The following is a 26,562-nucleotide window of genomic DNA, read 5'->3' on the forward strand; positions in this document are numbered from 1 at the left end:
TAGATTTTGTTTTCTGTTGTAGTCACACTTCTTGGCGTCTGCATTATTCTGTTTCCGTTGATGGCGCTGAAGTTGATTCGACCATGACTCATCCCATGAATGTGACGATTCTCAAGACTCTTGGTTTGCTGACTTTCACGGGAATCAATGGAATCAAGAATATCATACTGGATACACACAGCCAGGAGACTGTTGTTGCTACACAGTCAGTGCACACCCTAGTTCTGGACAAACCTCTTGCTATAACAAATGAAGCTGAATTCCGACCTGCTATCCAGAAAGTTTGGTCGAGTGTGTTAGGTGAGCTAATTGGGAGAAAATGAATATTTGTTTAATTACACCTCAACCAATCTGATTAAACTTAGCGCCACTGGTTAGTTACTATTACACGTGGATCTAACAGCATCTAAGAGCTCATGTCCAGTTAACCTTTCATTCGACCAATCGAAACCTTACTTGCAGAATCATGCCAGTGATTTTAAAATAATTTGAAAACATTCGGAATTATGCCGAGGGTATACGAAATGATTCGGGTGAATTACGAAGAATGCCGGAAACTAATTTCAATATAAAAGACGAAATAAAAGGTGGTAGTATAGCTATAAAATATATTTATTGTAGTACACAATCCAGAGTTTATTATTGCACCCCCCCCCCCCCCCCGCCATGTTTTTTAATGTTGAAATATGCCGACAAGTTCGCCTATTGCTTATACGACAATCTAATTGAATTGCAGCTCGGCTATATGAACCACGGCCGTAACAGCCTAAGACTGCGTATATAAACTTAATGCAAAATGGTTACGAGTTTTATTTAACTTGTTTTGTCTGTCGAGTGCTTAACTTATTATCTTAAAGATTTTGACTTATAATGTCGAGCTCTCCTCGACCTGCTATGATGACTATATGCCACTGAAGGTAGATACACATTGACAGGAGATAAGTATAGCATTCGACACTATAATTTGAAAGCTCAAGATAACAGGTTCATCCCTCAACATCAACCTATTAAGTCGAGATCGCAAAATGAGGCCCACCTTCCATTAACGTGATCTGCGCACGAAAACGTGCTTTTTCATATCTACATTTTCGTAATTTGATGTTGTCAAAGAACTTTTAAGCCACACATAAACATCGATCGACCTTTTTTCTCTGTGTATACTGTATGGACACTCGACTTATTATCTTGAGCGCATTACTGATTATCTCACGTGCTTGACTTATTATCTCAACTGCTCAACTTATTATCTCGAACGTTTAACTCATTATCCTCAGTGCTGAACTTATTATGTTAAACTGTTGACTTATTATGTCGAGTGCTCGATTTGGTATCTGAGATGCTTAACTTATTATCTCGAGTGCTCAATTATCCTGAGTGTCCGATTTATTATCACCAGCGCTCGACTTATTAACTTGAGCTCTCGACTTCTGCATCAATACTTTATAGCCAAAAAGAGAATTGCAAAAGATAAAGACATACTTGATGATGAGAGTTCTTTTTAAAAATATATTATTTCAAGCCTCCTTGCTACTTTAGAGGAGAGGTGCCAGCAACACAGAAGGATTTTCTATTTGTATCTTTATCCTCCAGGATGTATCCTTTGTGCCGGCCCCTTATTAAGGAAGTCAGTTACAAGATTCTCTCAATCTATTGGCAGATGAGAAATGGACATGTAGGGCTGCAATGCTTAATTCAGAAGAAATGTTTCTTAGATACACGCAGAGAAAGGAACATTTTCCCGACTGGTTTAAAGTAAATTTTAACCTAGCATTTAACAGGGGACAATAATGCAGCACCTGATATTTCAAACATTTTGAACAACGCAAGTTCAGGGATATTGGATGTTGTGTACTGGAGTTGTGTTTTGACTGTGGAATGTCAACAAACTGAAATGTAAAAGTGTGATTGGTCGATATTTAAATTATTATTTACAGACGAAATGTCACCTGGACACGGGGAATCCACACAATGCTGTTAGATCTGCTGGTAGACCAGTATATCTAATTTAATCAGAGAGAGAGAGAGAGAGAGAGAGAGAGAGAGAGAGAGAGAGAGAGAGAGAGAGAGAGAGAGAGCCCGCTACTGTTATTACGACCCTCCTGTCAAAGTCCTACAAGGAATCGACGTCTATTCTTACACCCTAGACTAAGAGTCACTTGTATGTTAGATTCCATAATAGCCATTGTTTAAAATGGTATTTTCTGTGCATGGGTGTACAACATCACTTCAAATTAAGAAAGCATTTTTTAGCGAATTAGACATTTATTTCTTATATCACGTTAGAAACATGCTTAGAAAAAACGTTTAGTTGACTCAAAATACAGATGAGCTCACAGATACTTTTTGAATGGTCACAGGCCTACTTATTACGAACTATGAATGGCCTCAAAATGTAATAACTTTGTATGTATCTGTGTGTTATGTTGTGTGTGTGTGTCTGTGTATGTGTGTGTGTGTGTAGGTCAGTAGTTAAATAATTGGGTAGAAGGCAAGTAGGCAGGTACATAGGTAGATTGATTTGTTACTTGATTTGTTGGTTGCAGGTAGACATTGTGTTTTTGTGGAGTTTGAAATGAATGTTAATATATTGCAGGCGAAGAAGTGACAGTGATCCTAGGACCAAGTAAAGAATACATTATGCAACATGGGTAACTTGATATTTTACCGTTGATTTCTATTGTGCTCTTATTACTGTGTGGCATACCGGTAGAACTCCTACATTCCTTAGTCTGATTTATCCTTTTCTCAGTTTAATTGAAAACTTCACACAGCGCGCATAATGTAGGCTGTATACATCCAAAACAAATCACTTACATAACAATAGTAACGGATATGGCTAAAGTTGTTACATGCAACGTTTCAGTCAACTACTATAAATATGATAACCCATCATTCTTAAAATACACCTTTTGTGCGGCTGTTTTTGTTTTGTATCAAACAGGAAGCCTGTGTGGAAATTGGAGTACTTCCTGCAAATCAACGCTACAACACTGAAAACAAATATGATTCCACGTTTAAATAGCAGCCAGAAACTGTCTTTAGATCAGATGATTGCTACCGTCAGTTCACCAAGAGGTGGGAAGTACGCTGTGATTAAGGAACAAAGCCTCCGAGAGTATGCCATGCACTTCCCTCTTTATTTCACTAGCAAGGTGGCACAAAAGGATATGGCTAAAATAAAGGAGGAGATCAGAAAAGCTTGGTCCAATTCAACAGGTATGCAACTGTGTTATATAAAATTAGTAGTTGAAAGTTTGTTTTATTTAACGACTCTACTAAAGGACATTGATTTATTAATCATCAGCTATTGGATGTCAAATATATTTGTCCTTAGTAGCAAGGGATGTTTATATACCCCATTCTACAGGCAGGATAGCACACACCACAGCCTTTCCTTATAATAATAATAATAATAATAATAATAGAAATAATAATAGAAATACAAACTATAATAACAAGAACATAACAATAATATTTTTAAAAATAAAAGTTATAAAACAATTGATAAAATGTCTTTGAAAAGCTACATGATAATATGATAGACTTTATATGTATACCGTTAGATTGACATGATATTGTGACTACATTTTATTACTTCTAGGGGAGAACGTATCGAATATTGCCGTTGATATTACATCTCAGAAAGAAATGCTCGACCAACATGGGTAAGTTATTTTATATAAGGGCAATTCCACAGTGACAGACGTTACATTCAGAGGCCTGAATGCTAGTGTGGTACACTCAGTAACTTGATCTTATGTATGAGACTTGCCAAAATCCACGTCTATTAGGTGCCGCAGACAAAAGTACCTAGGAATATCTATGGCTTGGTGGGCAATCAAAACTATGTGCGTGACGGGCGTTACTTCAAACGGACATAGGTAACAGCCAACTAACTTCATTGCCTAATTGTGGTAAACCCTTAAATTGTACAAATCAATATTTGCCCTTGCAGTAAAGGTAACATGACTATAGAAGACTACCAATTATAATTAAACTCTAGAACAAGAATATAAAGAAAATGTTTACACAAATGTGTGTGACGGATGTTACATGACAGATGTTACATTTTATCCATTGAAATAAAATTAAATTTTGTGTCCATAAAAAGCAGTTCATTATCCACTGCTGTGATGATAAAATAATGATGTGAATTTTGATGAATTGTAACCAAACTTTATCAAACTTTCAGTTTTATACAAAGCCGCTAAAGATTTATCAATATATCCATAGACTCTTATATATATTTCTGTGATACATCTTGCATTTATTTTAAAGGTAAAGCTCATGAAAACACTGTCAGGTTGACGACAAACACTGTAGCCTAACATGGTTACAAATGAATCTGCAAATAAAAAACCTATAAGTATGATAAGTTACAATTCTACCAAACTCATATCCGTGTGTATTTTTAGATTACCGTTGCATGGAAATAATTCATACAGGTCACAGTAGTAGCTGGTGTTCTATGATGTGGATTCATTAAACATGAATAGTTTTATCAAAATGTATGGTTAATCAAAACAAGAGAATACTGTCCGCCACCACCACCCTACTCATCCCTTTTATTGGATCATTGTCACAGATGGACGAGAGATTGACTATCAGCAAGACATACTGTTCAAGAAATAAGTAAAACAACAAAACATTTTAACAAATTTATATACAAAACATGAATATACAAAATGATGATCTCACTCCAGCATGACACTACCCCAACCTTAAAGGGACATTCCTGAGTGTTCTACAATGTTTAAGATGTTATCGCCTAACAGAGACTTTTTAATTACATATCAAATATATTTTGCTGTATAAAATATTAGTGGCTGTATATTAAACGTGTTTATGGTAGTTCTAATATTTTTACTAGGTTAAATTTTATTTTATTTCGCAAAATATGTCTTTTTCGTATGTACGGAATTATTTGAAGACAGAATCCAGTTTGGGATTCTTACAAATATTAAGACGATCAGAAACACATTGAATATACAGACACTGATATTCTAAACAAGAAAATATATTTAAAATGTAGTTTAATCGTAGAAATATTTTATTAGTCGGAAACATCTTACAATGCAGCAAACTCGGGAATGTCCCTTTAAATTAATCTCCACAAAAACTGTATTCCGGTGTCCATGGTTTGCCAGTTTGAGTCAACTAGCTTCTAGTCAATGTCCGAGCCTTAGTACATAATATTTACTCCTGGTGCACAACAACACAAATTACGCTTAAACCTCTAATACGGTCAGTTACACAACCCAAGCATACACTATACCATCTTCATAAATCAAGGCTAGTATTCGTTCCTCGTATTCAGCCTTGATACATGTAGTCAAGATTACTAATATCCACTACTAGCGCCCTCTATTGGAAGACAATTTGTAACACCGATTGTGCCCCTTACACGATGCCATCGCTGACGAATCACAGCATCGGCAACATGTGACAATCTTGAAAGCAATATCAAAAATTAACCGCCGGACGCTGACGCTGCCATCTTTGTTTACAATAACAAGGGAATCTATAAGGAGCGTTGCGATTCGTTGCAATCAGATCTCATCGTATCCAATGAAATTTAAGCATTTTGTGGCACGATTTCTTGACGACATGTATCAAGGCTGAATACGAGGAACGAATATTAGCCTTGATTTATGAAGATGACACTATACACACACACAATTATCCTATAACAAAGTAACACTACCTAAGTTATAGCATCTGGTATTATGCAGTAATATAAACACCACTTACATGTATATCTAAATACAAACAAATAAACAACCCTATTAATAATCACCACAAAGTACAAATAACTAAATTGCCCTGTATTTGAGTCTTGGGGGAAAATATAGTCAAACAATCTGTTCAAAAGATTAAACCACATACCTCCTTAGAGCCGTTTTCCCAGCCAACTTGCCTGCTGGAAACCTTCTTGGCAAATGCACTGATGAACAGACAGGTGACGATTTACCTGCATGCTGTTTATCTGCAGCTTACTTTCCCACTGAAGAATACTGCTCACAAAAAGCTATGACACAACGTTTTCACAAGTTACGCAGTATGCTCATGCTCTACCAGATATGACAAAATATTGGGGACATTTATGGTACAAACCCCCTCTAACATCATGAAAAAAATAAAACTAATCTTTTCTGTGACAGTCATGATGGGTGGTGGCAGCATTTCCCCCATCCTCCCTCTCTCACAGAAGATTTTGCCCTCTGGATGGCCATGTTCATGTAGTACTTACTTCGTACATAATGATCACTTTGTCAGGCGCGGATCCATGATTTTTAAATAGGGGGGCCCGAGATTCCTAGGGGGTCCGGGGGCATGCGAAATTTTGAAATTTAAGTGGCCTGAAACGCGATTTCCTCGCATATGAGTAACAAAATAGCTATATTAACGTATGTTTTTCGTATTGTCATACTGTTTTTGTTATCTTCAAAATTGGGAAATAAGTGCATTTTTGTGTAATTCCACTCTAGTGTATGCTATAGTTAAAAAATAATAATAACTTGACCCCAAAAATAGGGGGAGCCCCTTGGGCCCCCCACTAAATCCGCGCCTTTTTGTGATTCCCATCACAAATCTGCCTTACTTCTGGCGTACAACAACACACATTCTGGAAAGAATTGTCGTTATACACGAAGGGGCGGGACGTGGCCCAGCGGCAAAGAGTTGTCGTTATACACGAAGGGGCGGGGCGTGGCCCAGTGGAAAAGAGTTGTCGTTATACACGAATGGGCGGGACATGGCCCAGCGGCAAAGGGTTGTCGTTATACACGAAGGGGCGGGACGTGGCCCAGTGGCAAGGAGTTGTCGTTATACACGAAGGGGCGGGACGTGGCCCAGTGGCAAAGGGTTGTCGTTATACACAAAGGGACAAAGGGGCGGGACGTGGCCCAGTGACAAAGAGTTGTCGTTATACACGAAGGGGCGGGATGTGGCCCAGCGGTAAAGGGGTTATACGGGACGTGGCCCAGCGGTAAAGAGTTGTCGTTATACACGAAGGGGGGGCGGGACGTGGCCCAGTGGCAAAGATTTGTCGTTATATACGAAGGGGCGGGACGTGGCCCAGTGGCAAAGATTTGTCGTTATACACGAAGGGGCGGGACGTGGCCCAGTGGCAAAGAGTTATCGTTATACACGAAGGGGCGGGACGTGGCCCAGCGGTAAAGAGTTGTCGTTATACACAAAGGGACAAAGGGGCGGGACGTGGCCCAGTGGCAAAGATTTGTCGTTATACACGAAGGGGCGGGACGTGGCCCAGTGGCAAAGATTTGTCGTTATACACGAAGGGGCGGGACGTGGCCCAGTGGCAAAGAGTTGTCGTTATACACGAAGGGGCGGGACGTGGCCCAGCGGCAAAGAGTTGTCGTTATACACGAAGGGGCGGGACGTGGCCCAGTAGCAAGGGGTTGGACGTGGCCCAGTGGCAAAGATTTGTCGTTATACACGAAGGGGCGGGACGTGGCCCAGTGGCAAAGATTTGTCGTTATACACGAAGGGGCGGGACGTGGCCCAGCGGCAAAGGGTTGTCGTTATACACGAACGGGAGGGACGTGATCCAGCGGCAGAGGGTTGTCGTTATACACGAAGGGGCGGAACGTGGCCCAGCGGTAAAGAGTTGTACACAAAGGGACAAAGGGGCGGGACGTGGCCCAGTGGCAAAGATTTGTCGTTATACACGAAGGGGCGGGACGTGGCCCAGTGGCAAAGATTTGTCGTTATACACGAAGGGGCGGGACGTGGCCCAGCGGCAAAGGGTTGTCGTTATACACGAACGGGAGGGACGTGATCCAGCGGCAAAGGGTTGTCGTTATACACGAAGGGGCGGGACGTGGCCCAGTGGCAAAGATTTGTCGTTATACACGAAGGGGCGGGACGTGGCCCAGTGGCAAAGAGTTGTCGTTATACACGAAGGGGCGGGACGTGGCCCAGCGGTAAAGAGTTGTCGTTATACACAAAGGGACAAAGGGGCGGGACGTGGCCCAGTGGCAAAGATTTGTCGTTATACACGAAGGGGCGGGACGTGGCCCAGTGGCAAAGATTTGTCGTTATACACGAAGGGGCGGGACGTGGCCCAGCGGCAAAGGGTTGTCGTTATACACGAACGGGAGGGACGTGATCCAGCGGCAGAGGGTTGTCGTTATACACGAAGGGGCGGGACGTGGCCCAGTGGCAAGGGGTTGTCGTTATACACGAAGGGGCGGGACGTGGCCCAGTAGCAAAGATTTGTCGTTATACACGAAGGGGCGGGACGTGGCCCAGTGGCAAAGAGTTGTCGTTATACACGAAGGGGCGGGACGTGGCCCAGCGGCAAAGGGTTGTCGTTATACACGAACGGGAGGGACGTGATCCAGCGGCAGAGGGTTGTCGTTATACACGAAGGGGCGGAACGTGGCCCAGCGGTAAAGAGTTGTCGTTATACACAAAGGGACAAAGGGAGGGACGTGGCCCAGTGGCAAAGATTTGTCGTTATACACGAAGGGGCGGGACGTGGCCCAGTGGCAAAGGGTTGTCGTTATACACGAAGGGGCGGGACGTGGCCCAGCAGGCAAAGAAGGGGCGGAACGTTGTCGTTATACACGAAGGGGCGGGACGTGGCCCAGTGGCAAAGATTTGTCGTTATACACGAAGGGGCGGGACGTGGCCCAGTGGCAAGGGGTTGTCGTTATACACGAAGGGGCGGGACGTGGCCCAGTAGCAAAGATTTGACGTTATACACGAAGGGGCGGGACGTGGCCCAGTGGCAAAGAGTTGTCGTTATACACGAAGGGGCGGGACGTGGCCCAGCGGCTAAGGGTTGTCGTTATACACGAACGGGAGGGACGTGATCCAGCGGCAGAGGGTTGTCGTTATACACGAAGGGGCGGGACGTGGCCCAGTGGCAAGGGGTTGTCGTATACACGAAGGGGCGGGACGTGGCCCAGTGGCAAAGGGTTGTCGTTATACACAAATGGACAAAGGGGCGGGACGTGGCCCAGTGGCAAAGAGTTGTCGTTATACACGAAGGGGCGGAACGTGGCCCAGCGGTAAAGAGTTGTCGTTATACACAAAGGGATAAAGGGGCGGGACGTGGCCCAGTGGCAAAGATTTGTCGTTATACACGAAGGGGCGGGACGTGGCCCAGTGGCAAAGATTTGTGGTTATACACGAAGGGGCGGGACGTGGCCCAGTGGCAAAGAGTTGTCGTTATACACGAAGGGGCGGGACGTGGCCCAGCGGTAAAGAGTTGTCGTTATACACAAAGGGACAAAGGGGCGGGACGTGGCCCAGTGGCAAAGATTTGTCGTTATACACGAAGGGGCGGGACGTGGCCCAGTGGCAAAGATTTGTCGTTATACACGAAGGGGCGGGACGTGGCCCAGTGGCAAATAGTTGTCGTTATACACGAAGGGGCGGGACGTGGCCCAGCGGCAAAGGGTTGTCGTTATACACGAACGGGAGGGACGTGATCCAGCGGCAGAGGGATGTCGTTATACACGAAGGGGCGGAACGTGGCCCAGCGGTAAAGAGTTGTCGTTATACACAAAGGGACAAAGGGGCGGGACGTGGCCCAGTGGCAAAGATTTGTCGTTATACACGAAGGGGCGGGACGTGGCCCAGTGGCAAAGATTTGTCGTTATACACGAAGGGGCGGGACGTGGCCCAGCGGCAAAGGGTTGTCGTTATACACGAACGGGAGGGACGTGATCCAGCGGCAAAGGGTTGTCGTTATACACGAAGGGGCGGGACGTGGCCCAGTGGCAAAGATTTGTCGTTATACACGAAGGGGCGGGACGTGGCCCAGTGGCAAAGAGTTGTCGTTATACACGAAGGGGCGGGACGTGGCCCAGCGGTAAAGAGTTGTCGTTATACACAAAGGGACAAAGGGGCGGGACGTGGCCCAGTGGCAAAGATTTGTCGTTATACACGAAGGGGCGGGACGTGGCCCAGTGGCAAAGATTTGTCGTTATACACGAAGGGGCGGGACATGGCCCAGCGGCAAAGGGTTGTCGTTATACACGAACGGGAGGGACGTGATCCAGCGGCAGAGGGTTGTCGTTATACACGAAGGGGCGGGACGTGGCCCAGTGGCAAGGGGTTGTCGTTATACACGAAGGGGCGGGACGTGGCCCAGTAGCAAAGATTTGTCGTTATACACGAAGGGGCGGGACGTGGCCCAGTGGCAAAGAGTTGTCGTTATACACGAAGGGGCGGGACGTGGCCCAGCGGCAAAGGGTTGTCGTTATACACGAACGGGAGGGACGTGATCCAGCGGCAGAGGGTTGTCGTTATACACGAAGGGGCGGAACGTGGCCCAGCGGTAAAGAGTTGTCGTTATACACAAAGGGACAAAGGGGCGGGACGTGGCCCAGTGGCAAAGATTTGTCGTTATACACGAAGGGGCGGGACGTGGCCCAGTGGCAAAGATTTGTCGTTATACACGAAGGGGCGGGACGTGGCCCAGCGGCAAAGGGTTGTCGTTATACACGAACGGGAGGGACGTGATCCAGCGGCAAAGGGTTGTCGTTATACACGGAGGGGCGGGACGTGGCCCAGTGGCAAGGGGTTGTCGTTATACACGAAGGGGCGGGACGTGGCCCAGTAGCAAAGATTTGACGTTATACACGAAGGGGCGGGACGTGGCCCAGTGGCAAAGAGTTGTCGTTATACACGAAGGGGCGGGACGTGGTCCAGCGGCTAAGGGTTGTCGTTATACACGAACGGGAGGGACGTGATCCAGCGGCAGAGGGTTGTCGTTATACACGAAGGGGCGGGACGTGGCCCAGTGGCAAGGGGTTGTCGTTATACACGAAGGGGCGGGACGTGGCCCAGTGGCAAAGGGTTGTCGTTATACACAAATGGACAAAGGGGCGGGACGTGGCCCAGTGGCAAAGAGTTGTCGTTATACACGAAGGGGCGGAACGTGGCCCAGCGGTAAAGAGTTGTCGTTATACACAAAGGGATAAAGGGGCGGGACGTGGCCCAGTGGCAAAGATTTGTCGTTATACACGAAGGGGCGGGACGTGGCCCAGTGGCAAAGATTTGTCGTTATACACGAAGGGGCGGGACGTGGCCCAGTGGCAAAGAGTTGTCGTTATACACGAAGGGGCGGGACGTGGCCCAGCGGTAAAGAGTTGTCGTTATACACAAAGGGACAAAGGGGCGGGACGTGGCCCAGTGGCAAAGATTTGTCGTTATACACGAAGGGGCGGGACGTGGCCCAGTGGCAAAGATTTGTCGTTATACACGAAGGGGCGGGACGTGGCCCAGTGGCAAAGAGTTGTCGTTATACACGAAGGGGCGGGACGTGGCCCAGCGGTAAAGAGTTGTCGTTATACACAAAGGGACAAAGGGGTGGGACGTGGCCCAGTGGCAAAGATTTGTCGTTATACACGAAGGGGCGGGACGTGGCCCAGTGGCAAAGATTTGTCGTTATACACGAAGGGGCGGGACGTGGCCCAGCGGCAAAGGGTTGTCGTTATACACGAACGGGAGGGACGTGATCCAGCGGCAGAGGGTTGTCGTTATACACGAAGGGGCGGGACGTGGCCCAGTGGCAAGGGGTTGTCGTTATACACGAAGGGGCGGGACGTGGCCCAGTAGCAAAGATTTGTCGTTATACACGAAGGGGCGGGACGTGGCCCAGTGGCAAAGAGTTGTCGTTATACACGAAGGGGCGGGACGTGGCCCAGCGGCAAAGGGTTGTCGTTATACACGAACGGGAGGGACGTGATCCAGCGGCAGAGGGTTGTCGTTATACACGAAGGGGCGGAACGTGGCCCAGCGGTAAAGAGTTGTCGTTATACACAAAGGGACAAAGGGGCGGGACGTGGCCCAGTGGCAAAGATTTGTCGTTATACACGAAGGGGCGGGACGTGGCCCAGTGGCAAAGATTTGTCGTTATACACGAAGGGGCGGGACGTGGCCCAGCGGCAAAGGGTTGTCGTTATACACGAACGGGAGGGACGTGATCCAGCGGCAAAGGGTTGTCGTTATACACGAAGGGGCGGGACGTGGCCCAGTGGCAAGGGGTTGTCGTTATACACGAAGGGGCGGGACGTGGCCCAGTAGCAAAGATTTGACGTTATACACGAAGGGGCGGGACGTGGCCCAGTGGCAAAGAGTTGTCGTTATACACGAAGGGGCGGGACGTGGCCCAGCGGCAAAGGGTTGTCGTTATACACGAAGGGGCGGGACGTGGCCCAGCGGCAAAGGGTTGTCGTTATACACGAAGGGGCGGGACGTGGCGCACCGGCAAAGGGTTGTCGTTATACACGAAGGGGCGGGACGTGGCCCAGCGGCAAAGGGTTGTCGTTATACACGAAGGGGCGGGACGCGGCCCAGTGGCAAGGGGTTGTCGTTATACACGAAGGGGCGGGTCGCGGCCCAGTGGCAAGGGGTTGTCGTTATACACGAATGGGCGGGACGCGGCCCAGCGGTAAAGGGTTGTCGTTATTCACGAAGGGGCGGTACGTGGCCCAGCGGCAAAGAGTTGTGGTTATACACGATGGGGCGGGACGCGGCCCAGTGGCAAGGGGTTGTCGTTATACACGAAGGGGCGGGTCGCGGCCCAGTGGCAAGGGGTTGTCGTTATACACGAATGGGCGGGACGCGGCCCAGCGGCAAAGAGTTGTCGTTATACACGAAGGGGCGGGACGTGGCCCAGCGGCAAAGAGTTGTCGTTATACACGAAGGGGCGGGACGTGGCCCAGCGGCAAAGAGTTGTCGTTATACACGAAGGGGCGGGACGTGGCCCAGCGGTAAAGAGTTGTCGTTATACACGAAGTGGCGGGACGTGGCCCAGCGGTAGAGTTGTCGTTATACACGAAGGGGCGGGACGTGGCCCAGCGGTAAAGAGTTGTCGTTATACACGAAGATGCAGGACGTGGCCCAGCGGTAGAGTTGTCGTTATACACGAAGGGGCGGGACGTGGTGGGACGTATCTCAGTGGTAAAGGGTTGTCGTTATACACAAAGGGGCGGGTCGTGGCCCAGTGGTAAAGGGTTTGCTTGATGCTCAGTAGGTCTAGGATCGATCTCCGTCGGTGAACCCATTGGGCTATATCTCTTTCCAGCCAGTACTCCACAACTGGTGTAACAAAGGCCGTGGTATGTACTATCCTGTATGTGGGATGGCGCATATAAAGTTCCCTTGCTGCTAGTCGAAAAGAGTAGCCCATGAAGTGGCGACAGCGGATTTCCTCTCTGTGTGGTCCTTAACCATATGTCTGACGCCATATAACCGTAAGTAAAATGTGTTGAGTGCGTCGTTAAATAAAACATTTCTTTGTTCTTCTTCATTATACATGTGTGCCAAAATCCACCAATCACAACTTAGATTTGTACAACATTATCTGTATTTTACGAGTGCATACTTTTATGTTACTTTTTTAAATTGGAAGTTAACTGTTGAACATATACATGCAAATGGTAAAAGGGACTATCCTCAGTTTGTAGCCATTTAAAAACAAATATTTGGCAATAAATAATTTTTACATTATTAAAATTATCATTTATTTATTTGTTCATATTATGGGTATCTCTATAACCTATATCAATTTTTGTCTCAAATAATTTTATACAGACAAATGTATTATTTAAAAAAAAAAAAATTGCCTAAATGTCATACACAATGTATTTATCCGTATAAAACTTTATATTTAAAAGATAATACGATAAGATTGTGTTTTACAAAAATGAAGAAACAGATGTCTATTTATTTTGTTGGGGGGGGGGGGGGGGACAAACAGAAATTTTGCTTGGGTAGAAACCTCAGGATAGTCCTTTGAAGTACTAAAGAATTGTGGGTAAATTGTGAAGCCAGCTTTTGTGCTAAAGATGCTAAATGAAGTCTTTCTTGGACTTATTAGAATGTGACGGATGTTACAGAATCCACATTTTTTCTGTGACGGACGTTACATGTCACGGGTGTTAGTTTTCTTTCTTCTGCCAAATTCAAATCACATAATTTGAAGACTGATTGACCTATTTATTACCTTTACCTTGACTAGTGCTACGAGAATTACAAAGGACAAGTTTATTTGCCTTTTGATTTTTTTCTGACATAATTCTATTATTTTTATTGTGACGGACGTTACACTGACCGAACAGATTGTTTGAATCCTAATTTTGGCAAGCTAATTTTATAGAATATTTGAAATGGCCGTATTTTTTAATGGGATGCTACTGACTTTATAAATTGATTAATATGAACTGTCAAAGCCACTTGGGTGTAAGCAATTTAAGTGGCTTAATGTTCCTGTTTTGGGGTAGGGTTTAGGGTTAGTGTTAGGGTTAGGGTTAGGGTTCTTTAATGGGATACTACTGACTTTATAAATGGATTAATATGAACTGTCAAAGCCACTTGGGTGTAAGCAATTGAAGTGGCTTAATGTTCTTGTTTTGGGGTAGGATTTAAGGTTAGGGTTAGGGTTAGGGTTAGGGTTCTTTAATGGGATACTACTGACTTTATAAATGGATTAATATGAACTGTCAAAGCCACTTGGGTGTAAGCAATTTAAGTGGCTTAATGTTCTTGCTTTGGGGTAGGATTTAGGGTTAGGGTTAGGGTTAGGGTTAGGGTTAGGGTTCTTTAATGGGATGCTACTGACTTTATAAATGGATTAATATGAACTGTCAAAGCCACTTGGGTGTAAGCAATTTAAGTGGCTTAATGTTCTTGTTTTGGGGTAGGATTTAGGGTTAGGGTTAGGGTTAGGGTTCTTTAATGGGATGCTACTGACTTTATAAATGGATTAATATGAACTGTCAATGCCACTTGGGTGTAAGCAATTTAAGTGACTTAATGTTCTTGTTTTGGGGTAGGATTTAGGGTTAGGGTTAGGGTTAGGGTTCTTTAATGGGATGCTACTGACTTTATAAATGGATTAATATGAACTGTCAATGCCACTTGGGTGTAAGCAATTTAAGTGGCTTAATGTTCTTGCTTTGGGGTAGGATTTAGAGTTATGTTTAGGGTTAGGGTTAGGGTTCTTTAATGGGATGCTACTGACTTTATAAATGGATTAATATGAACTGGCAAAGCCACTTGGGTGTAAGCAATTGAAGTGGCTTAATGTTCTTGTTTTGGGGTAGGATTTAGGGTTAGGGTTACGGTTAGGGTTAGGGTTCTTTAATGGGATGCTACTGACTTTATAAATGGATTAATATGAACTGTCAATGCCACTTGGGTGGAAGCAATTTAAGTGGCTTAATGTTCCTGTTTTGGGGTAGGATGTAGCTTTGAAAGTATGTAATACGTGTTGATGTCAGATTGACCTACATTCTCAAGGTCAAATGAAGGCAATTGTTTCTGAATATGTAATAATGTTGTAAATGACACAAGTCATTGATCAATACTGATCATATTAATACTCTGGTGTATAGATATACAGGGTATGGTTTGTGGTGAGGGTAGGTGTAGTTCATGGTGAGGGTAGGTACCCATGCAAAGATGACATTTAAAGGTCATTTTGGGGGTCATTTAGGGTCAAATTAGGGAAATTAAGTTTTTACATCTTTTACAACTTTGATGATAGGACTAGGGTTTTTACAGATATGCTACATGATGTTTTTTACAGATATGCTACATGGTGTTCACTCTTCCTAGATTCATTTCATAATTACATTAGATCATTACAGTGTACATGTAACCTATTGATATTGAAATAAATTTATCTCGAAGAAATGTGTTTACAAGTGTCTAAGACATGCATTAAAAAAAAGTTGATGCTTATTGAGATCTGTGCAGGGCATGGCTTATAGTAATGGTAAGTACTTACGCCATTTTGACCTTTAGGGTGTCATTTTAGACGCTACGTGTAGTTGGGTTCAAAATCGAGATTTTATCTCTTCGTATTATTATTTTTTTATCAATGTGCTATTAAAGGTTTACTTTTGTTTATTAAATGTATCTAATTGATCAGCACAATTTGCATGTTAACTGGGAAAATTGGAACGAAAAATGCATTTATTTTACAATATTAATTTCGTGCGATACACCCTTCTAAATACTGTATATCTAGATAACTGGCTCTTCAATGCATATAAAACGACAGGCTATTATAATGTGCATTGGTATAGACGTTATAAAAAAATAAACCGGTGCGTTAGCTGGGAATGAGTACGTTTTAATGGTATGACAAAATTGTTTCTTCGGTCAACAGCTACCGAAAGACACAGGGATACTGATTAAATTAAATTGACAGTTTCTCAATCTGAATAAAGTCAAATGTTATTTTTAAGTTAACTAATTGTTCCAACAGGGGTGGGAATTGGTGAACTGTAAAAAGGAGGAAATCTAGAAAGGTCCCGGAAATTCTTGAAATCCTAGGTTAAAATATGTGCATCTGACACATTTTGGAAGAAAGGACGATTAAAATGTGAGGAAACGCAATGTTCCATGAGAGGAAAACAGCTGATCCGAGGGGAATTCCCACCCCTGTTCCAAAGATGTTTATGAATATAAATATGAAATATATATATATATATATATATATATATATATATATATATATATATATATATATATATACATGTACATATACATATACATATATATATATATATATATATATATATATATACTAAATTTTTAGTATTCACTAATAACTCATTACTCGGAGTTTCAGGCTCCTCGCCTTCATCAGATGAGTGTTTATAATTGTGACAGTTAAGGTGACGTCACGCTGTGTGTACGCGGCGGTGCGCTCCTGACGTCATGGCACGTCAGTCGTGAGACTCTCGGCTTGTTGCTGTGGCGGCATTTTGATATGAGTTCTGTCCTTTTGTTGAGTAGCTTGTTTCCTTTTTCAAATAGTATTGAGAGCTTCTCCTCGATGCACAGGTTGCATTGTCCCGAGCTGCGTTTCCGTGTGTCCGATTTCCTGACGATTTCCCAATTGATGTGATAGGCGGGTTTTTTTCGTTTGAGTTCCCAGATGTATTTTGACAGTTCTGTCTCTTTTTCATAGCGTTCATATTTGAAAGATTTAGTGTGGTTGTTAAACCTCTCCTTGAATGTACCTCCAGCAAGACCTATGTATGATCTGACAGTCTTACTTAATCTTATATACTCTGTCAAAAAAGAAACGCATAGCCGAAATATTCATGGAATTTTCTCTTTAATACATAATAGCATAATGTCGTTATTTATGATCGTATCACAGTCAAATTTGACATGAATATGTGACAATGTTCTTGTTATGGACCGACGGCAGTGGAAGCGTTTTCGGCACCAAACAGCGCTGTAATTAGTACCTTGTGTGGCCACCTGCAGCAGCAATCACTGCGCGACATCTCCTTGGCATAGACTGAATGAGTCTCTGAATCCGGGCACGTGGAATCCTAGCCCACTCATCCTGCAGTGCATGTGACAGTTGCGGAAGCAACAGGTTGCCTTGTACGAACACAAGTTCACTTCTGCCGGTGTATAAGATGGCTCCCGACATTATGACACTCCCTCCACCGAATCTGTCAACTTGGGCGACGTTCATTGCGGGGGCTGTAAACACGTTGTCGTCCATCACGTCGCTGTAGAAGGAAACGTGACTCGTCGCTGAACCATACTCGCCGCCAGTTTCCCAAGTTCCACCCCTGTACATTCGTGCACCAGCAAACACGTAAATGTCGATGTTGACGTAGCAGGAGGGGGCCAACATACGGTCTTCTAGCCCGTAAACCAACTTCTCGAAGTTGGTTCCGAATGGTTTGTGTAGACACCCTTCTCAAACCAGGTATGCGTCCAGCAGTGTTGGTTGCTGAGGCAGTTCGGTGACGCAAGTGCAGAACCTGGATGTAACGATCTTGTGCTGCAGTTATTATGCGATTAACCTAACTGGAGGCTTAGTCTTGGCATCGTGTAACTCGTCTACGTCGAAATGGAAATGAGACACCATTGCGAGCATTGCATCTTTAAATACTTATCACTACCTCAATATTTTCCCCGAGTTTCACGTGCATTCGTCAAAATCTTACCTCATTTCACGCTGATCTCCTGCAATTGTCGCACAACGTGCCACAACATGCGTTAATTTGTTTTAGGTGCATTTGGGCATGCTGTCCCATTCCAGGAACATTAACAAACATTGTCATTCAGCAACATTGTACAAACAAACTATATTTTGTAGATAGAAGTGGCCGCTTAAGACAGGTGGCCGCTGAGTACAGGTTGCCACATATATAGTCTTTAAAACGTTTCTTGTTGTTTCTTGTTTTACCGTCTGTACTGCTAATTAACGGATGTGTGCTTCACAGTTGACTATAAATCAACTTTTGAAATGTCGTCTCCTTCAGAAATAATGCAAATGGAATGTATTAAATTAATCGTTCTCAACAAGTTTGTTTTCTTTTTCCATTTAATAATTTAATTCCTACTTCATGCGGTGTATTGTCATAGTAAGTGGCCGCTTAATACAGGTATTTTGGCGATTTGGGATCCGATTTAGGTGGCCGCTGGCCGCGTTAGACAGGTGAACGCTTATTACAGGTGCATTTACATTATAAATCGTTCGGGAGGGAAAAAGGTGGCCGCTTAAGGCATGTGACCGCTGAGTATAGATGGCCGCTAAGACAGGTTTGACTGTATATATATATATATTTTGGTATAGAATGAAACGAAATATGCTTCATATATTGGGAATGTAAACAGATCCTAACTTTCTTTTTAAACGACTGGCCAAACATTTTTTCAGGCACGTTTTCTTAGAAATGGAAACACATGCTTAATGCTATATAGGGTAAGGTTTACAGAGAGGGTAGGTATCCCGTAATTATGACGTTAAAGGTCATGACTGGCCTCGGTGGCGTCGTGGTTAGGCCATCAGTCTATAGGCTGGTAGGTACTGGGTTCGGATCCCAGTCGAGGCATGGGATTTTTAATCCAGATACCGACTCCAAACCCTGGGTAGGTGTAAACCACTTGCACCGACCAGTAATCCATAACTGGTTCAACAAAGGCCATGGTTTGTGCTATCCTACCTATGGGAAGCACAAATAAAAGATCCCTTGCTGCTAATCGGAAAGAGCAGCCCATATAGTGGCGACAGCGGGTTTCCTCTCAAACTCTGTGTGGTCCTTAATCATATGTCTGACGCCATATAACCGTAAATAAAATGTGTTGAGTGCGTCGTTAAATAAAACGTTTCTTTCTTTCTTTCTTTCTTCAAAGGTCATGTTTAATGTAGGGGTCATTTAAAGTCATTTGGCACAAATTAAGCACAAATTAAGGAAAATCTCAATAAACACGGGTACCCATTTCTAACAAAGCTACCATTAATTATTTTAGACATTAGTAAACAAATAATGTCGAGATCAGTTGATTTTTATATAATGTTTCCCTATGGTTTGCATGTAAATTGTAATATATAATGATCCGTTCTTATCATATTTATGAAAAGCGAACTTTAAGTAGCATATTTGTAAAGAGCCGTACCCTCAAAAATAAGAAAATGTAAACAAAAATGTTTCCCTAATTTGACCTCAAATGACCCCCAGAATGACCCGTAAAGGTCAATTTCGTGTGGGTACCCACCATCGCCATAAACTGTACCTACACTCACCATAACCCATACCCTGTAAATACCTCACTAAACATGAGTACCCATTGCTAAAAACCCATGCCCAAAATGTGGACATAGCCCATTCAGAAATTAGCTTCTCCTTTGATTAAATTCTGGATCTGCCCACGAAACGCATAATTTCGAGATCAGTTAATTTTTATATCAAGTTTCCCTATAGTTTGCATGTAAATTGTAATATATAATGATCCATTCTAATCATGTTTATGAAAAGCGAACTTTAAGTAACATATTTGTAAAAAGCCCTCAAAGATAAGAAACATGTAAACATTTCCCCCCAAATGTGACCTAAAATGACCACAAAATGACCCTTAACGGTCAATTTCGCGTGAGTACCTACCCTCGCCATAAACTGTACCTACACTTACCATAAACTATACCCTGTACAGACCTCAGTAAGCAAGGGTACTCATTTTTAACAAACCATGCCCCAAAATGTAGATTTTCCTAAACATCTCCCACTTTCATTAAATTATGGATCTGCACCTGAAATTTCATTCAGGAAGCACCATTACTACATGTGTAACGGATATATCTATAAACCAAAGTAATAATATGACCATTATTGATCAATATTATTAGAAACAATTAAAAGAAACCAGTGATTTGTGTCATTTACAGCATACTATATATTTAGAAACAATGACCTCCATTTGACCTTGAAAATGTAGGTCGAATTGACCAATTATGAAAATCCATCAACTCAAAATGGAACCTTTGAATATTTAACGTCACAAAAAACATTTTAAAATACTTTAATCTCCCCTATAACTGAAATTTGGTTTTGTCCCGTGGAAAAAAAGTAAAGTTTGGTTTATTTAACGACGCCACTAGAGCACATTGATTTTTTTATCTTATCATCGGCTATTGGACGTCAAACATATGGTCATTCTGACACTGTTTTTAGAGGAAAGCCGCTGTCGCCACATAGGCTACTCTTTTTTACGACAGGCAGCAAGGGATCTTTTATTTGCGCTTCCCACAGGCAGGATAGCACAAACCATGGCCTTTGTTGAACCAGTTATGGATCACTGGTCGGTGCAAGTGGTTTACACCTACCCATTGAGCCTTGCGGATCAGTCACTCAGGGTTTGGAGTCGGTATCTGGATTAAAAATCCCATGCCTCGACTGGGATCCGAACCCAGTTCCCTACCAGCCTGTAGACCGATGGCCTGCCACGACGCCACCGAGGCTGGTTTGTCCCGTGGAATGTTGTTTTGGGGGTAGCAACAGATCGAACAAATTTGACTTTGATGCTGACTCTCCGACATAGATAAATCTACCTGGCTCCTGGACTACATAAGAATCAATGTTGAAACCTCCCTGACACTCCGACATACTCTCCGACATAGATAAATCTACCTGGCTCCTGGACTACATGAGAATCAATGTTGAAACCTCCCTGACACTCCGACATACTCTCCGACATAGATAAATCTACCTGGCTCCTGGACTACATGAGAATCAATGTTGAAACCTCCCTGACACTCCGACATACTCTCCGACATAGAAAAATCTACCTGGCTCCTGGACTACATGAGAATCAATGTTGAAACCTCCCTGACTCTCCGACATAGATAAATCTACCTGGCTCCTGGACTACATAAGAATCAATGTTGAAACCTCCCTGACTCTCCGACATAGATACATCTACCTGGCTCCTGACATACTCTCCGACATAGATAAATCTACCTGGCTCCTGGACTACATAAGAATCAATGTTGAAACCTCCCTGACTCTCCGACATAGATAAATCTACCTGGCTCCTGGACTACATAAGAATCAATGTTGAAACCTTCCTGACTCTCCAACATATACTCTTCCAAAAACGTTGGGGAACCTGAAATACTAATTCTAATGTTAATACTAATGTTAATATCAACTATTAGACCGAACATACGTTTTGACCACATACATCCTAGTAAATAACGTTCAGGTCTGTTTATCAACACACCGAAACACATTCCATAGTTTGCACGTGCATCAGGCAGTTGCCCCGTACACGTGCATGGGGTGTCATTCTCGATTTTGACAAATTCCAAGAACGTCCAATAATCACTGTGGAACATTATTTCTGTCAATCGTTTTCATTCTGTTGATCATACAGTTGTTATTGTTTTGTTTTTAGTCATTTTTATTGTTTGAATTTGCGATTTACTGATAAGAAACGTCAACGTTCAAATTTCACTTCTGACCCCAATCGCCCTTCAAGATCTTTGGTGGTACTGTAATACTGAACTACCGGTTGTATTGCTAGCCCAATTAATTCACTATTATCATATAACCATTCCCCACAGCTAATATACCTTACAATTTTGGCAATTGTAAATTCTTATTAAAGTTCCCCTACTCTTTTTGAAGAGTATAGATAAATCGTCCGTACTATATGTGTTCGTGTATACATGTATATAATCCAGCTTTTATTCTGAGAATATCTAACAGAAAATAATTGTATTATTATTTTAGAAGGTCTGTTTGGAAATTGGCCTATTTTCTGAAGAAGGATGGCAAACCTGTGGACTCCAGAGTCATAGAATTCAGAAATGTGACGAAGGTTTTGAAACTAAAACTGTCTCAGCTGAACGATATACGGGACTGGCTTTCCACGTGTTAGTGTCGTTACCAGACGTGTACAGACATGATCAAATGTTTCGTCTTTTTCTCTCTGGTAAATTGGACCAGCAAGCTAAAATAGAACTCAAGAAGAAACTACAAGAGATGTTTCGAAATATAACTAATGGTAAACTAAATGAAAAAAGATTTAGTTTCATCAAAAGTTTGCATTGTATATAATATATGTGTAGCTCTCTTCCATGCAATGATGGCGTGCACGTGTGTTTCGGTGCCTCTGATCGCCAATAAAATGTGGAGATTGCTTATTAATTTAAATATATACTCGTAAAAATGTTTCTGCGCAAAAAATAAAATGGTCTCAAACCCAAAGTGACATTTGTAAATGGTAGAATTGTTACTCGTGTACAAATCGTATCACACATAGTAGTGTTAGAATTGAGTATATTGATTCAAAGATTTGCTGAACTAACTGCAGTTAAATCACCTTGTCCCAATCCCAATCTTGTCTTCCACTTTATTCAGTTAAATCAGCTTGTCCCAATCTTGTTTTCTACTTTATTCAGTTAAATCAGCTTGTCCCAATCTTGTCTTCCACTTTATTCAGTTAAATCAGCTTGTCCCAATCTTGTTTTCTACTTTATTCAGTTAAATCAGCTTGTCCCAATCTTGTCTTCCACTTTATTCAGTTAAATCATCTTGTCCCAATCCTGTCTTCCACTTTATGCAGTTAAATCATCTTGTCCCAATCTTGTCTTCCACTTTATTCAGTTAAATCATCTTGTCCCAATCTTGTCTTCCACTTTATGCAGTTAAATCATCTTGTCCCAATCTTGTCTTCCACTTTATGCAGTTAAATCATCTTGTCCCAATCTTGTCTTCCACTGTATTCAGTCTTTATTCCACCAATATTAGTTTTGTCTTAATTTACATGTGCATGTAAAGATTTTAAAAAGTTGGAAATGTAAACTGTGTTGTTACAAATTTTCTAAACTTAGTGGTTGTGTTTATTATTTGTTTTATTCTTCTATTTTTTAAATTAGGTTTACGTAAATTGAAAATATGTTTGTTTATTTTGACATTAGATTTAAAGTTAACTAAACACATTTTCAGGAACCAAAGTTACTGTCAGTGTAAACAAACAAGAAGAATACCGAAATGACAAACGGTAAGAATAATATAGCCTTGAATACAAATCTGATTTATTCATGTTACGTTTTAATAATTAAATTTTCTTTGCGTCTATACACTTTACGGCAATCTGATTGGTCCAGAATTGCTTACTGTTTTCGTTCATATCTCGATGAACCGAACAATTTTTAAGCCACGCCTACTACTCCCCCCCCCCCCCCCCCCCCACGCACTACTTTTGTACAACAAGCCAGATTATTCTAGCAATCATATTTAGATATTTTGAAGAAAACACACGTGAAAGCTACAAAAGCAATACAAAAAATGTATATGTAAATTAATGGTTAATGCTATAGCAGAGTAGACATGTAGATCTATACGCATTGATTACACACACACACCCCCCCCCCCCCCCCCCCCCAAAAAAAAAAAAAATCTTCGCTAATCATGACATGAGACTCGGTCAGTGGCCAAAGAAATCATGTAGGAAACTTCACGCCTGTAACTTACTTGTAAGTGATGTTCTACAGCTGTTGGCGAAAATTAAATGGTTCCACCGACAGCATAAATGTTAGACACATTCCCTTCATTCACTTTTATAAAATATAAACTAAACAGGAATAGGACAATTCCTTCCAATATAACCAAATGATCCGTAAAAATGCACAGCAGCTAGTGGAAATGACGTCATTTACAAACATCAGCTGATTCAAATAATAGTGAATGAACGTTCGCATTCTTACGCGACATAAGTATCAATGAAGTTTACACAAACAATACTACAGGCGTGTTTAAAACTAAACAAAATAAATTCAGTTATGTATTGTTAAAGTATGCATATAAATTTAATTATAAGATTTGACCGCAATTATTTTTTGGTTCATGTAATTATGAACCGAAAACACGATGTGCACTTTTCTATGACCCTCTACGCGGGGTCATACAGAGTGCAGATCGTTTTTTCGGTTCATACTTGCATGAACCAAAATAATTGCGGTCAAATCTTAAATGAATTACAACTTGTCATAATATTTCCTTGCAACTCTAAAGGGATAGAGACATTTCCATATCCTTCAACACCTCTGTTTTCACAGTCTAAAAAGCACTAGAACTGATTTAATTAAACTGTATATATAATAATATATACATTATGAGATACAATTAGATACAAGCTATATAATTATGTAGTAGATATGTAGCTATATAATTATGTAGCATGACTTGCACTTGATGTATCGAGTTTGACACATTTTATTACATTTTAGTTGATCATGGTTCCTTTTTGAATAATGTGTGTAATATATTATTACAATGATGATTTATAAAAATAAAAAACTTGAAGGGAAACAATAGGAACAGTTCAAATATTACCAGTTTTGTTAATGCCTAATTGGCTAACTATAATATCAATTAATATTAAATTGTTTACCTGCAGGGAGAGTGTTTGGAAAGCCATTTTCATGGTGACTGTAGATGAGAAACAACTGTTGCCTATATCGTTTTCCATCCCTACTGATGAGTTCACGTTGAACACTGTGGGAGGAAAGCAGATCCATCGACTGGTGGTTGATAATCATAAACACTTTTACAATCTGAGAGACACATTCAACATTTACTTCACAAAAAACGTATCCTATTGCTCTTGGCATGAGATACAAGTGGCACTTCTCAAGCAATGGAACCTAATTGATGGTAATAATCCAAATACGTAAAACAATATAAAATTAGAACTAATATGGTTTTGGTAAAGGTGTATAATGAGTTGAGTCAAATTTACTGGTAGGTTTTTTTTCATGAACATAGTTTACCGTATCATAAAATATTTGAACAAAAAGTTCCAAAATCTTAATATATTAGTACTTATATGTATGAGCTTAAGACCTTTCATACAATAAAGAATTGAAGTTTTAAAAAGAACTTCTAATGATTTGTAAAGAGAATGACATTAATTAAGATTAAAATTTGTTTTGTTTAACGTCATTACTAGAGCACGTTGACATATTAATCATCGGTTATTGGATGTCAAACATTTGGTAGTTTTGACATAGAGTCTTAGAAATGAAACCAGCTACATTTTTTTTCATTAGTAGCAAGGGATCTTTTATATGCACCATCACACAGATGGAATAGCACATACCACGGCCTTTGATATGCCAGTCATGGTGCACTGACTAGAACGAGAAATAGCCCAATGGGCTCGCCTAAAGGGGTCGACCCTAATTCATTAATTAAGTCAATTGTCTACTCTAATTCTAAAGCAACATACTCTACCCTATGCCCTGTGTATTAATATTATGAGATCTGAAGGTAAGACCTAAAGGAGTGTTAAAAAAAAATACACATACAAAGGGTTGAAACATTTTCATTAGAAAAGGCATGTAAATTCCCAGTTAATCGTTATATTTCGCACAAGTGTCTTTAAACACAACAATTACTACAATGATATACTTATGTAGTGATTTTACCATTCATCTCTTTTGTATTTTTAGAGTACAAAACGTGTGGTTGTTTGAATATAACCGATTGGATGTTGACAGAAACGATCAGTTCTTCTGGGTAGGTAACTCTATTAAATACCCTCGTCTGTTGTTTTCATTATTAAAAAGGAAATATATTTTAAGCTGATGATAGCGACTATTAGCCTGTTCGAACTGCATGTAATGCAAATGCACCTTTGAGAAGATTCTCTATTTTATTCTAGAATGGTCGAATGAAATATTGAAGAATATTATCAAGCATGCAATAAGATTTCGACTACTGACCATAATCGTGCTATGTTATTATTCCAATGAACACCAAATTATACTGCTATTGATATACTGAAAAAGTTACAGTTAGTTTTCTTCAAAGACAAAACTAGAGCACATTGATTAATTAATCATCTAAGTCTGCGGGGGTAACTCGCGACATTAGCAGAAGCATATTGCTATATATGATTTCCCACAAACAGGACAGCACATTCTACTGTCTATAATATTCTAGTCGTGGAAAACTGATAGGGATTTAGAAACAATGGTCCGCTGAAGGCGTTCGATTCTTTGACACAAGCACTCATGAGATAATGATTAAGTACCACTGACCTCAGTTTGTCAAATATTCTTCATGGCATTTTTTTCTTAGAATAAATGTAAACGTTTTTAAGAATATAACACTGATTTTCTTACAGGCAAATACTCTACAGACTTTCCTATTTCCTGACTGTTAATGACTCTAATGTGGAATCACTCACTGCGTCTCATTTGGACTTTAGTGCAATAATGACAGCACTGGAAAACATAACGGCAACTGATGG

At 41.8% G+C, this 26,562-nt stretch overlaps 1 protein-coding gene and 1 long non-coding RNA gene across 3 annotated transcripts; both read left to right on the forward strand.

Moving 5' to 3' along the window:
- Positions 1-36: 36 nt before the first annotated feature.
- On the forward strand, positions 37-23,308 carry LOC121373980. Of its 2 annotated transcripts, XR_005958166.1 has the most exons (6): positions 37-300; positions 2,594-2,648; positions 2,942-3,216; positions 3,602-3,665; positions 22,035-22,308; positions 23,253-23,308. XR_005958166.1 is itself a non-coding variant. In XM_041500835.1 (5 exons), the coding sequence occupies exons 1-5, from the start codon at positions 84-86 to the stop codon at positions 22,180-22,182; spliced, it is 759 nt and encodes a 252-aa protein (XP_041356769.1). In that variant the 5' UTR covers positions 37-83; the 3' UTR covers positions 22,183-22,759. The 2 variants fall into 2 exon arrangements, 1 of the variants encoding a protein (XP_041356769.1); XM_041500835.1 differs by lacking the exon at positions 23,253-23,308 and having other exon boundaries at positions 22,035-22,759.
- Positions 23,309-24,813: 1,505 nt separating this feature from the next.
- LOC121373982 lies at positions 24,814-26,556 on the forward strand. Its single transcript, XR_005958167.1, has 3 exons — positions 24,814-24,962; positions 25,760-25,826; positions 26,437-26,556. It is a non-coding gene; the product is annotated as an uncharacterized LOC121373982 (long non-coding RNA).
- The last annotated feature ends 6 nt before the right edge of the window (positions 26,557-26,562 follow it).

Source organism: Gigantopelta aegis, chromosome 6 (assembly GCF_016097555.1).
Source record: "Gigantopelta aegis isolate Gae_Host chromosome 6, Gae_host_genome, whole genome shotgun sequence".
In the NCBI taxonomy this organism is placed as follows: domain Eukaryota; kingdom Metazoa; phylum Mollusca; class Gastropoda; order Neomphalida; family Peltospiridae; genus Gigantopelta; species Gigantopelta aegis.

What these genes read in the sequence shown, in the direction of transcription:
- LOC121373980 (XM_041500835.1), top strand. Translation starts at nt 84, where the DNA reads ATGACTCATCCCATGAATGTGACGATTCTCAAGACTCTTGGTTTGCTG. An exon ending in AGTTTGGTCGAGTGTGTTAG is followed by an intron (nt 301 to 2,593) that starts GTGAGCTAATTG and finishes AATATATTGCAG; the next exon opens with GCGAAGAAGTGACAGTGATC. An exon ending in GAATACATTATGCAACATGG is followed by an intron (nt 2,649 to 2,941) that starts GTAACTTGATAT and finishes TGTATCAAACAG; the next exon opens with GAAGCCTGTGTGGAAATTGG.